This window comes from Bidens hawaiensis, unplaced genomic scaffold (genome assembly GCF_021521415.1).
Source record: "Bidens hawaiensis isolate Kalapana, Puna unplaced genomic scaffold, B.hawaiensis_p1.1 tig00015393_1, whole genome shotgun sequence".
In the NCBI taxonomy this organism is placed as follows: domain Eukaryota; kingdom Viridiplantae; phylum Streptophyta; class Magnoliopsida; order Asterales; family Asteraceae; genus Bidens; species Bidens hawaiensis.
The window spans coordinates 321,021-333,366 of record NW_027492373.1 but is presented as its reverse complement, the minus strand read 5'-3'; the positions used below and the strand labels follow the sequence as shown (position 1 = coordinate 333,366).

Here is a 12,346-nt window from a genome sequence, read left to right as displayed (position 1 = left end):
GCTCATTGGTTAGCCTACCCTCCTGGTAGCTAGCCATGGCTTCCCCCAACGCACCACTGGGAGCAGCGTGACGAGCCCATTCCACGCACTCCACAGGGGTGCGAAGGGTTGTTCCTCGGCGAATGTTCCATCGTGGAACATACACTTCATTGGAATCCGACACTGCAAAAAACACAAAGCAGTTAGGAAAAGATGATAAAATATATATATATATATAAAATGGGCCAGAAGAACCCTACGCACCTGTAGGGTCAATAACAGGCCGATAGCCGCCGAACCCATCACCTGAACCCAAAGGAAATCCATCCAAGAGGTCAGGCAGATGGGAAGGTGGCAAAGATTGGCGGGAAGCCCCATGCGTACCTGATGGACCGGCCGTCGTTGCCGATGGCGGGGGCATGGTAGCAGCCGCCGTGGTCGCTGCCGCGGAATCCGCAGCAATAGTAACCGCCGGCTCGGTGAAGGATGCTGTAAAAATCGCACTCACAGCCGGCGGTGACGTCATCTCGGCTGGAACAGTCGGCTCAAAGGAGTGAGCAACTGAACCAGCGGAAGCAGGCGCAGGCGCCTGGGTCGACGCCTCAGGTAGGCTGACCAAGCCTACCGTCATTGGCGGAGAGGTACTACTCGGCGCTTCACCCTGGAATGCGTCAACATCCACGCCTGCGTAAAGAAGAAAAGTGTTAAATGATAAAGCTATGAAGATTAAAGCTAAAGGAAATTTGTACTTACGGGTCTTCTTGAGCCTGAAAGTACGGACGGGCGGGGATGAACCCGATGGAGCCGGCCTCTTCACGCCGGTCACCGTTGTCATCCGGGGCTCTTCGGTGACAGTTGTCACAGCCTCCGGAATGGTGATCTTGTCACCACCGGGATTCCCCGCCACCTCTTCGCTCTCGGTCTCCGAGTCAGACCGAGGCGCTGGATCGGCTGTGGAGACCACCTTCTCCTTCCCCTTCCCGCCGGCAGCCTTCTTCTTCCGCACCAACGGAGGACCATCTGCGGATTCCTCATCAGAACATACGATTAGAGGAATTCCAGCAGAGGTTTCAACATTGAGGGGTCGAGGGTCGAAGAGCGCCTTACCTGGCCGACGGGCGCTAAGGATCTCATGGCCTAGCGGATAGACCTCCACGAACCGATCCGCCGTTTGTTCTAGGATGGGCAACTCGTTCTCATCTAGAGCGCGAGTACCCATCCGTGCGGGACCGTCAGCCTCCCGCTGGTTCAGGAGCGACTGCAGGTCGTTCCCCTCTGAAATAAACAGGAAAGAAGTTAGAAGAAATTCAAAATCAACAAAAGGGAAAAAGGCATACCGTAAGGAACAGAGTTCGAACCGTATTCGAGGACGATCGGAATCTTGCGCGCATCAGCCTCCTTCCACACCCGGCTCATCCCCAGCATCACCATCCCGGACTCCGCAAACCGGTAAACCGGAGATTGGACCCGAGATATCTTCGCAAACCATTCCGCCTCCTGGTAGCTGGAGGCGTGAAGGCTGGGAAGTGCTTGCCCGTTCTTGAATTTCATGGCAATGGGGATGGCGCGAGCGGATATGAAGAAAAACTCCCTCTTCCACGCGCGAAGACTGCGCTCGGTCGCGCAGATCTTTAAACCCTTAATCCGGGTTGTCAACGTGTACCACCCCTGGATGCACCTCCAAGTGTAGAAGGTCATCAGGCGGTCAACATAGGGCTCAACGCCCAGTATCCGGCACACCCACTCAAAGTGGCGAATCTTGGCGATCGCCATGAGGTGCAACTCGGTCAAATGAACACCGTGCCTCTCAAGGACACGGTAAACAAACTTTGTCAATGGGAACCTAAGATTCCCATAGACAAAGAATGCAGCATAAACCCCGATCTTGCCTCTGGGGGCATCGTATACCGTCTGGTGGGGTTCAGGAAACTCTGGCTCGAGAGACTCGAGCATGAACTTCCTGACGACGTACCGATATAGATCGCCAGGCAGAGCACACTGGCACTCACCAGCAGTACTCTTGTCATCAGCTGTAGAATCGATATCACGAGACATCTTGTAAAAGAAGAAGAAAACGATTTCGGGAGAATGCTTGCCTGAAAAGGATGAGTATTCGCCGGAAATCGCTTAAATGATGAAGAGAAGAGTGAAAGTGTGGATTACAAAGAACCCTCTCCCCCTTTATATACTAATCGCAATTAATGCGATGCATTTAATACGGAAGAGAGAGAAAACGAAGGTGCAATGAAACTATGACACGTGGCAAAAAGCAAGCTGGCAACAGCTGTTGACAGGACGCATACCATTAATTTAGCGGCCACGCGCCCGAAAAATCGCGCCCACGCGCTTGAAAAAGCGTCTGGAATGACCATGTACTGTCACGTCACCATAACTTCCTGCACGTCCTGACACAGTCAGAAGAAACCGTCGCACGACGTTTCAGATGTTTGGACTGTTCCTATCTTTCCACCAACTCTTCGAATTTCGAAATTCAAAATTCAAAAAGATTCAAAAGTAAGCGGGAAAATACCCCTTACCTTGGCAACCAAGTAACCCTAAGACGGGTGCGGGTACAGTGTCAAGGCAAAACCCTTCACATACTTAGCACCCGCAGGGAATTGACGCCAGGAATACCTTGGAAATAAAGTAACCGTAAGACAAGTGCGGGTACAATGTCAAGGCAAAACCCTTCACATACTTAGCACTCTGCAGGGAATTCAAACCAAGAAGGATCTTCTGGGCCATGCTTGCGGAAACGGGAATAACATCCCCGCATGACGGGAACGTCGAGAACTATATTGTTTAAAACTCCAAGATGGAATTGGTGGTTTTAGCATAATTGATCACTATGTTGAAAACTACCAAGACCCCATGGAGAATCCACACAAATGGGACTCAACGCTCCTGACGTGCGAGGAGGTTACAAACCTACCCGCTTCATACCCAAAGATCAAGCAGAAAAGTCGGGAATTTCTGCGTGACATCAGGAAAACCGCGGGAAGAATCACCACGGAAAACCTAAAAACTAAACCCTTTTCAAAACCCCTTGCTAAGTCCAAAAGTTCACCTCTTTTATTAATAATTCATGAGAAGAACATTGGACTGGGGGGACTTGAAGAGGTAGGTCCCAGCAGAGCCCAGTTGGACCCGCAAGACTCACCTTGAACAGGGACGTCTGCACAATGACCAACTGCTCCAGCAGGACCCACCATGCTCAAAGAACCTTACGCGCAGTACGCCAGCTGTACCCGCAGGGAAAGCCTCCCAATGGTGAAGTACCCCGCCTGTTCCCGCAGCTGCGGATACAAGCCATCAGGGAAGGCTACCCGCACTAACAGCAAGGCTACACGCACAAGGCATTCGTTACTTCAGTAGTCACATGAAGGAATGAGCAAGGCGGGAACACTCCCGCCTAAATGAGCCAGTCCGTATACTTCTGGAAGGTCTTTCGTACTATACCTACTAAGGTATGGGCGGAACAGACAGTTTGACCAGAGCAGCCCATGAACTAATCACAGGGTGACAGCTCACCGACAACAATACGAGGAGGAGCACCCTCTAGTACTGTTTGTCACTATTAGCCGCTGCCTACTCACCAACCCTTAAGATGGAACGTGCGCAGCCTACAGTTGGTGGAACAGTGCGTAGCCGGCAGTAAAGGAACGGTATACAGCCGACCTTATTACTGTTGGCCGTAACCTATCCACCAACCAGCATGGCCTGTGCGTAGTCCACTGTTGGTAGAACAGGAATACTATTCAGCCGGCTGTACCTGCTTGGAAACCTACCTTCGGCTATAAATACTCCAACACCTTGGAATGGTAAGGACATCATCTGATATCTCAATCTTATCTAGCAATCTCTTAATATACACTTATATTCAGAGCAATCTAGTCTGATTCTCACGCCGGAGGGTGGTCACAAGGAGGAACCCCCCCTTCTCAGTGAAGAGCTTACGGTGTCTGTTTTGCAGGTCCTCTGAAGAACAACCTTTTCTGCTGGACCTCATCCGTGGGAAACATTACTTAACCCCCAGATTATCTATAATCTGTCCAGGGTTCACTTAGTGTTTCTTCAATGACACAAACCCTTATTAATCTTACAGTTTTTGTCCTGTGATAGAAAGATCTATAAAATTAAAGTATTTTTTGTGCATCAATCAATGTGGACTGTATACCATTTAACTATTTGTGACCAGAGAAATAATATATTATCAATATTGTTCCATACTATATTATGTAATTAGTATAGTTGAGGAGTTTGACGCCGCATACATATTTTTAGTTATTTTGTATATAGGATAGATTTGATGAGCAAATTCGTTATCTATCTGACTGTCTTCGTGGTAGCGTGGCTCTGATGTGTTTTTTTAAGTCTCTTCTTACCTTGCAGTCGCTGGTTATAAACAACAAAGAAACTGTGACTTAAATAGAACTTTCCAACTAAGAGGCCGATTGGGTTTGCTATTCAAAAGGGGGTTGCGTAGCTTGTTGCCCGCTTACCTGCCACTTCATTGTAAATCGTTTGGATGTTTTTATGAAGTCACATAATGAGAGGCCGATTGTAGAATTTTAGCAAGACGAAGTAGTAAACTTTTTTTTGGTTAGATAACTCTACTAATAGCATATATAAACAAAACTGTATATAATTACATTGTAATAAACAATTTAATAGTACATAAATTACATATATTTCTTATATATAACATGTACATAAATTCACACTTACACATACACATACACATACACATTTACATATAAAAAAATAAAGATGAAAAGAAAACAAGAATTTAGATTGAGTTCTTAAACTAACATACTTGCCTTTTTATTACAAATATAAATATGTTTTATAAAAACCAAAAAAGGCTAATTTTAGCAAGCACAAGTGGCTGAAACAAAGCATGACTATTCTTTTCCCCTCATTCTTGCACGATTCATTGTTTTCAAACATTTAACAAGAAAAACAAATAATTTTTAAAAGAAAAGTATATTTTCAATTGAAATTAAAATATATATCTTCACTAAATATTAAGAAACTACAATAATTTACAAGTGATATACTATAGCTTCTAACGGTTTCAAAAACAAGTTCACACATGTATACATTATGTATACATATAGTGTACATATTCTAACGTGAATAAAATGATTCAGAGTAATAAATAAATATTTAACGGTTCTTATTTAAACTTGTGTGTGTGTATACCCACACATGTACGTACGTATGCATGTATCATTCAAATGTCGAGATCTAGACATGGTGGTCGGGATCAGGCCAATAGGTGTTGTACTTCAACCAGTCTGTCTCTTGTGGGTTTGTTATGGAACACTCCTGCTATCAACACAAGAAAACATTAAACATAAGAGTCGGAGTTGCTGAAGATAAACGAAATGTGAATAAATTTTATTAATCAATTAATCAAAAGAAAACTAGAACTTGAAAACTAATTGTAGCAATTGGAGATTTTTAAGAATTTTCTTTTCATTATAAAATTGTATTTTATTCATATTCTTTTTTTTTCCTATACACTAAAAAGACGTGTATACATGTCCTAGGATACCATACATTTGCAAAAGATTTTGTGTCATTGTCTTAATTAGCTTTTCTTTCAAACTCACTTTTGTCTTCAAACCCTACTATATCTTTCCTTCAATATTTGCTGTGCAATTATATTAGGATTTTAAATATTAAATATAAATTAAATTTTAATAATCTAAACTATGATCTAGTGATTAATAAATACGGAAGTAGTGACTCAAAACCCTTTTCACTTTATTCGAAAAACAATAATCGTGTTCTATAACGATTCCATATGTGTGTATATTTTCCTTAATCTTACCACGACCGGTTAAATATATATGTCACTTAAAACATGTACATTAGTACTAAAACGACTCGTTAAAGTACTACGTGATCAGTTTAACCATAATGCCTAAATATATATAAAAAGGTGAGTAGAAATTTAAATCGGTATTCAAACAATTTTTGGAGCAGATAACGACTGCTTCAGCTTCTTTAAACTTTTCTCTTGTTATTCAGTAGATGGAAAAGGAAGCAGGTTCCACAAATTATGGCTCATCTTTTGGCTCACTTTTTATCCCAATTATTTTCCTTTTTAAAAATAAACATAAAGCATTTTATGCATGATTTTATTGCACAAAAACAAATTAGACATGCTCATGTTAAATGTATTTCAACCACTTAAAAAAAAATAAAAAAATCATTATGTATTATAGAACACTATATTATTAAGATAACTAAAAAACTTATTTCATTTAACTTTTGATCAATTGCCGTTCATATTTTTAAAATTTTATACTTCTTTACATCAGGGCCGGCTCCAAAGAAACGAATTTTTTTTGGACCAAAGGCGAAATATTTTTTGGATCTTAAGTAAGGGAAACATTTTTTTTTGTTTAAACAATTTATTTTTAAGTGGGCTTACTTACTACTTAGTTATGATTTGAGTTGTGTAAAAAACTTGTGTATAAAAATAAACATAAAAATGTCTCAACTAAGACTAGAACCTACAACCTCTTGATTAGATGTCACACATCTTTGTCACTAGACCAAGCCAGTGGTTAAGAAGTTATGTTGAAACATTGATTATACATTAAAAAAATTATAAAAATACATAAAAAAAATTATAAATTTTTTTTCCGGGCCTAGCGGGGTGTCGGGCATGTGGCCGTCGACTACCCGGCCACACCCCTAGGCCGGCCCTGCTGTACATCATAAATATATATAAACGAAACCTTTAAAATATTTCTGGTTACTCATTACATTCTCTCAAGCTACTAGATTGCTTTTATTTGTAAATGGAGGTTTTTCATGCATTTGACCAAAATTCATGAGTATGAGTCTCACCAAACTCAGATAGCCTTTAAACGGGTTATAACATTTCACTAAATTAAAAATTAATCTAATCAAATATTTAATATGAAAATCTTATAAAATAGAGATAAATTAAAAATTAATATTCAATTTTTTTGTTATTTATATTAAGAAACAATTTTATAGTAAAAAAATAAGCAGGGTCATGGGTTTCATGAAACTGATAACTTTTAAACCGGGTTATAACATTTCATTTATTTGTGAAACCCTTTTATCATAAAATCTTAAGTATATTATTAACTCTGTTTCAATAAATAAAATTAAAATTCAAAATAATATATATAAATTAAAAACAAATAATATAAACAACTCCGTAATACAAGGATACAAGCCAGTTTCCATATAAATATGTATATTTATATACACGCTCACGTTAAGCGTATGTCATTTCCATAATCCTTCTTAGACTATGTAGGCAAAACATTCTTTTTAGGAGATCCACCCCCTATATAAATAACCTTCTTAATTACATTTGTTTTTAACTTTTAAATAATTACATTATAAAAACATATATGTAGCTTGGTACTATTACCTCCATATATGTATATTGTATACATAAACGAAATGTCTTTTTTTTTCATCGTTTCCTTTTAATTTTGTGATAAAAGAATAAGCATAACATTTCTAGCATTTTTATTTTTAAAACTTGTAATATTAAAGAAAATAATTAATTCATTTTGTTTTATGTGTTATTGTATCAATTTTATTTACTAGGCATGTATATTTTAAGATGCAAAAATTGACAAAGGTTCGTCATGTGAACTGTACCACTTTTATGTCACACATGACTTATATATTTAGTCTATGGTACAATTTTACGGTATAATTCTATACAAAATAAGACAATATATAATATTGTTGAAATATATGTTTTCTCAAAAACAAGTTGATATATAAGATGAAATCAATTCATCATCACACAATATTTGGTTATTTTATTTACCTAGAAATTGATTTTAACGTGTCATGTAAAAAGAAATTGTAATATATTTGAATAACAAAACCTAATTAAGATGTAAAAACAGTATTTAAGATGTAACAAACAATTAGAGACAATTAACTACTATAAATGTAATTAATTAATTAGAGAGTATATAGAATTCGATACTTCTTTTTGCTCTTTTTCTTTTCACGATTGTGTTGCTTCTTTGTTTGGTAATCAGTACCGTCAAAAGACATAAAGAGAAAACAACTTTCCTTTCTTTATTTTATATATTAATAAATAATATATATATATTAATCAATTACTATTTTATTTTTGTTTCTTCATCCTTTAACACGCATGTACACATATATACGAACTAAAAAAACATGTTAATTCTGCGAATCAAGTAGTATATTTATATATACAAATATTGTTAAAATGTAATTACGCTATGCTGTGTATATAATTTCACACAGTTAAGACGTTATTTTAATTTGTATTTGATCCAAACAATATATATTTAAAATGTGAAAAAACTCACTTCTTTGACATCGGTTGACGAAGATGGAGTGCATCCCATTATCATTTCTTCTAATCCTGATGCTGATCTTCCTCCCACCTTTTGATGCTGCTGTTGCTGTTTTTAAATCAATGCATAAAAATATTTATAATTATAGTATAAACAAACAGGTGTGTGTATATATGTATATATTATTTACACACATTCAACATTATTATTATTATTATTAAAATTTAAAAATTACCAAAAACATGTTTATAATATAGTATACATTTTTTATTTAAGAGCTAGCTAGCTAGCTAGCATCCAAATATCCTAAAGATGGTGTGCATGCATGCTTATTTGTTACAGCCTACAGACAAATTTAAGTGGTCTATTTCTCCACAATAATAGAACATAATTATCCATATAATCATGCATTGTCACCAAGACAAGAACATAAGTGTATATCATTACTTGTCCTCAACTTGGTTGACAAGAACTAAAAGACCCTTAATTTATATATGTCTAATTATTTTTGAAAATTTATATATATATATATATATATAATTGATTTCTTTGAGAACCACGTTGAGTTTTAAAAACTCGAAAAAACTCAACGTAACACTTTTTAAAAATTATTTTTAAACATATGTTACGTAAGTGTAAGTAACGTAAAAAAAATTACAGTATTTTTTACACAATGAATCAACTTATTACACATGTGTAACTAACATTTAAACTTGTGTAATCATCAAAAATCTTTATTCTCTCTCATGGTTATTTTTTTAATCAGATTTATTCTCAGCTAAATATTCAATACCCATTTAATTGATTGTATGGTCTATATTGAGTTCTTACAACTTATCAACTTCTCAAAATATCCTCCCCCCTCCCCCCCCCACCCCACCACACACACACACACATATATATATATATATATATATTCATTAATTTAAATAAATAAAAGTATATGTAATTAATATTATCTTACCTGAAAAGTTTCAATGATCCTAGAGACATGGAAGGAGTCATCATCAAGAATATTAATGGATGTGTGATTTAAGGGAGGAGGAGTGATGATTGCTGAGATGGCATGAGAGGGTCTGCTGACATGGAAGGCTGTCGTTGCCACGTGGTGCTGATGTGGATAATGTTGATGTTGCTTTTGCAGGTCACGCTCATCGCACGTGGTTGAAGCCTCTCCTGCTACCTGCAAAGTTCACTCATACTCTTATTACTTGTACTTCACTTAATATGTTATGTGTATATATGAGTACATGCACTATGTACAACCATTACATGCATGGAATAAAAATCAAAAGGTGGTACATTATTATTTCACACATATGTTGACTAGTCTTCCTGATAATACAAGCAATATATCCACATTTCTAGGCCTCATTTCATATCCACAAGCCAAAAGATTGTGTAAAATACAATCAACAAAACTCCTTTTGCAACCCAAACAAAAAAAAAACATTTTATGGTCTTTCAAGTTCATATTTTTATTGATATTCATGACTCAATTAATAGCACCAAAAGATTCAAGATTTTGTTCTCTTACACGGGTGGCACCGATGATGATCGAGCAGATCGTCGTACTAGTCCACTATTCGAACCGATTTAAAAAACCGGATGATGTTAGATAATATATAATTTAAATATTGGTATGCATGTATATCTATATACGTGTGTGTATATATATAACTAATTTAAACAAAATATAACTTATCTTTTTATGTGAATTTACAATTTTAACATATATGAATTATAGTAAAAAGAAGTAAATGATATTTTGGGAATAAAAGGAAAAATTTTCTGTTAAAAATCCGGTCCAACCACAAGTACGGTTCGTCTGTTCATATGATTCCAAAATAACCTACCGGTTCAAATTAAGACAGTTCAAAACTACTCAACCAGAGCGGTTGTGTAGTTCTTGGTCTAATTAGCGCACACGGTTATGAAAACAACGGGTAGCATACTTGAGATCTTTAGGTATTAGTAAGATCCAAGTTGAAGTGTTGTGTTTTCTTACATAATAGATATGTGATCTCAATAGGGGATTACAACTTTTCTTTATATATTTTTGTGCCCGATATACCTTAAGGCTGGACCCACAATATAAAAATGTTTCATCATGTACAAAAATTTGATCCAAAAACATACCTCACCGAAGCTTTTTCTATATGGCACGAAGCTAAATTGATCCACATCATGTTTAAAATGTTGCATTTGATCCATTGGATTGTAACTTGTCATAACATTGCCAACAAGTTCATCTCTAATGTTCATGTGACCAGTGACATGAGTGGTTGTAGTTGCAACATTTATTTCTTTTGAAGAAGAACAACTTCCACTTCTACTAACATTATCCATGCGTTCAATGTGAATATTATTCGATAAAAGGTTGTTGTTGATCGCTCTCTCGGACCAATTACATTGCCTCGGTTGAGTTTGGTAAAATATTTTCGATACCACAAGCTCGCCTTCCCTCTCCTCCTCATGTTGCCCGAGATGATAGTGATGCATCACCCAATTAGTTTTTTCAGGTTTCCGGTTTTTCCCAAAGTTCGTGTAAAGTACCAGGATTTTCTTACACCCTTTTTGCTTCCCACTCACCATAACGGGACGGGTCTTGCCTGTTTTATGCCATCGTGTTTCACCGCCTTGTAGATCACACTCGGTCTGGATTTTTCGCCTTTTTCTTGTGCCGGTGGTATAGGCTTTTGAAGGCCGATGAAAAAAGTGTCTACTTAATCCATCTCTTGTAACTCCTAAAAACCAAGAAACAAAATATGACAAAAGTCACAACAAACAAGAAATCATAAGTTTTATCGATATTAGGTTTATTTAGGTGTGAAAAAAATTCAAGTTGTATTAAAAAAAGTCATAACAAATAGAAAACCCTAATTTTCTTTGATTTTATTGGATAACCTAACTCATTGAAATATTAATGAACAAGAAACCTTCTACCATGATATTATTTCTTGTTCTTCTAGTATTGAGACCTTTAATGATACTCCGTTATTTTGTTGCGTACGATCTATAATATATACTCACCAGGAAGTTTTTCTGGATGTGTATAACAAATCCCGTCTTCGCCTTCGATAGTAGGAATGAACTCATCAATCAAAGGATGAGATTTGATCAAGTTTTTATCTTCAACTTTTGCTTCAAGATGTTCTATCAATTCTTGATCATTTGGATCAAACTTAACTCCTGCTGGTAGACCAACCCAATCCTGAAAATAATCAAAAAAATATTAACAAATCACATAAAAAGGTTAAAGATTTCACAAATGAGTAGAAAAATACAAACTTTTTGCAATGGAATTTGCCTATACATATTTATACACACACACATAATAAGTATAATTCTATTCTCTTGTACTTATTCTTATTTTGTCAAAATCTTTAAGTTGAAGCTAAGAATATTATCAAAGGATTATATATATATACACACAACATTAATTAAACATACCGGTTTTCCTTCGAGTTTATGACCACATCCAGGACACTGTTTAGATCCACATAATTGATGTTCTTCAAGCTTTGCATCAATGAGATCAGAGCTGCTAATCATATTCATTTCAACAATTTCCATAAAAATACAACTTGGTTTTATTCCGTTATTCGTTATTCAATCAAGCTTCGAATCGCAGCATGAAATCTTGATCATCTTTATTCTTCTTTGGTTTCTACTACTATTGAGATCTGAATGTTTATGGAAAGATAATATTATGATGATGATGATGATGATGAACAAGATGGCACACGACTCGAATAAGTTCAAAATCCCTTTTTTTAGAGATATAAACAGGTGAATACAAGAATGAAAGGATACCCGGGTTAGATATATTCTTCTAAAGTGGAAATATTCTCAAGCAAATATACCATTGTGTGTGTATGTGTTTGTATATGTGTGTGTGTGTGTTAGAGAGAGAGAGAGAGAGAGAGAGATGTGTGTGTGTGCTTTAACCACGAAAAACACCAGAATTCCCTCCAACTTTAACTGAAACAAGTGAGATAAAGGAAAAGGTGTCCCTC

At 36.7% G+C, this 12,346-nt stretch overlaps 1 protein-coding gene across 2 annotated transcripts; it reads right to left on the bottom strand.

Annotated features, from left to right (window-relative positions):
• Positions 1-5,154: 5,154 nt before the first annotated feature.
• Positions 5,155-11,903, bottom strand: LOC143549067 (NAC domain-containing protein 75-like). 2 transcript variants are annotated; one of them, XM_077040070.1, is made up of 6 exons: positions 11,781-11,903; positions 11,361-11,541; positions 10,467-11,074; positions 9,292-9,510; positions 8,340-8,435; positions 5,155-5,313 (listed from the first exon to the last, which is right to left on the bottom strand). In XM_077040070.1, the coding sequence occupies exons 1-6, from the start codon at positions 11,901-11,903 to the stop codon at positions 5,230-5,232; spliced, it is 1,311 nt and encodes a 436-aa protein (XP_076896185.1). In that variant the 3' UTR covers positions 5,155-5,229. The 2 variants fall into 2 exon arrangements, with proteins under 2 accessions (XP_076896185.1, XP_076896186.1); XM_077040071.1 differs by having other exon boundaries at positions 5,155-5,310.
• Between the last annotated feature and the right edge of the window lie 443 nt (positions 11,904-12,346).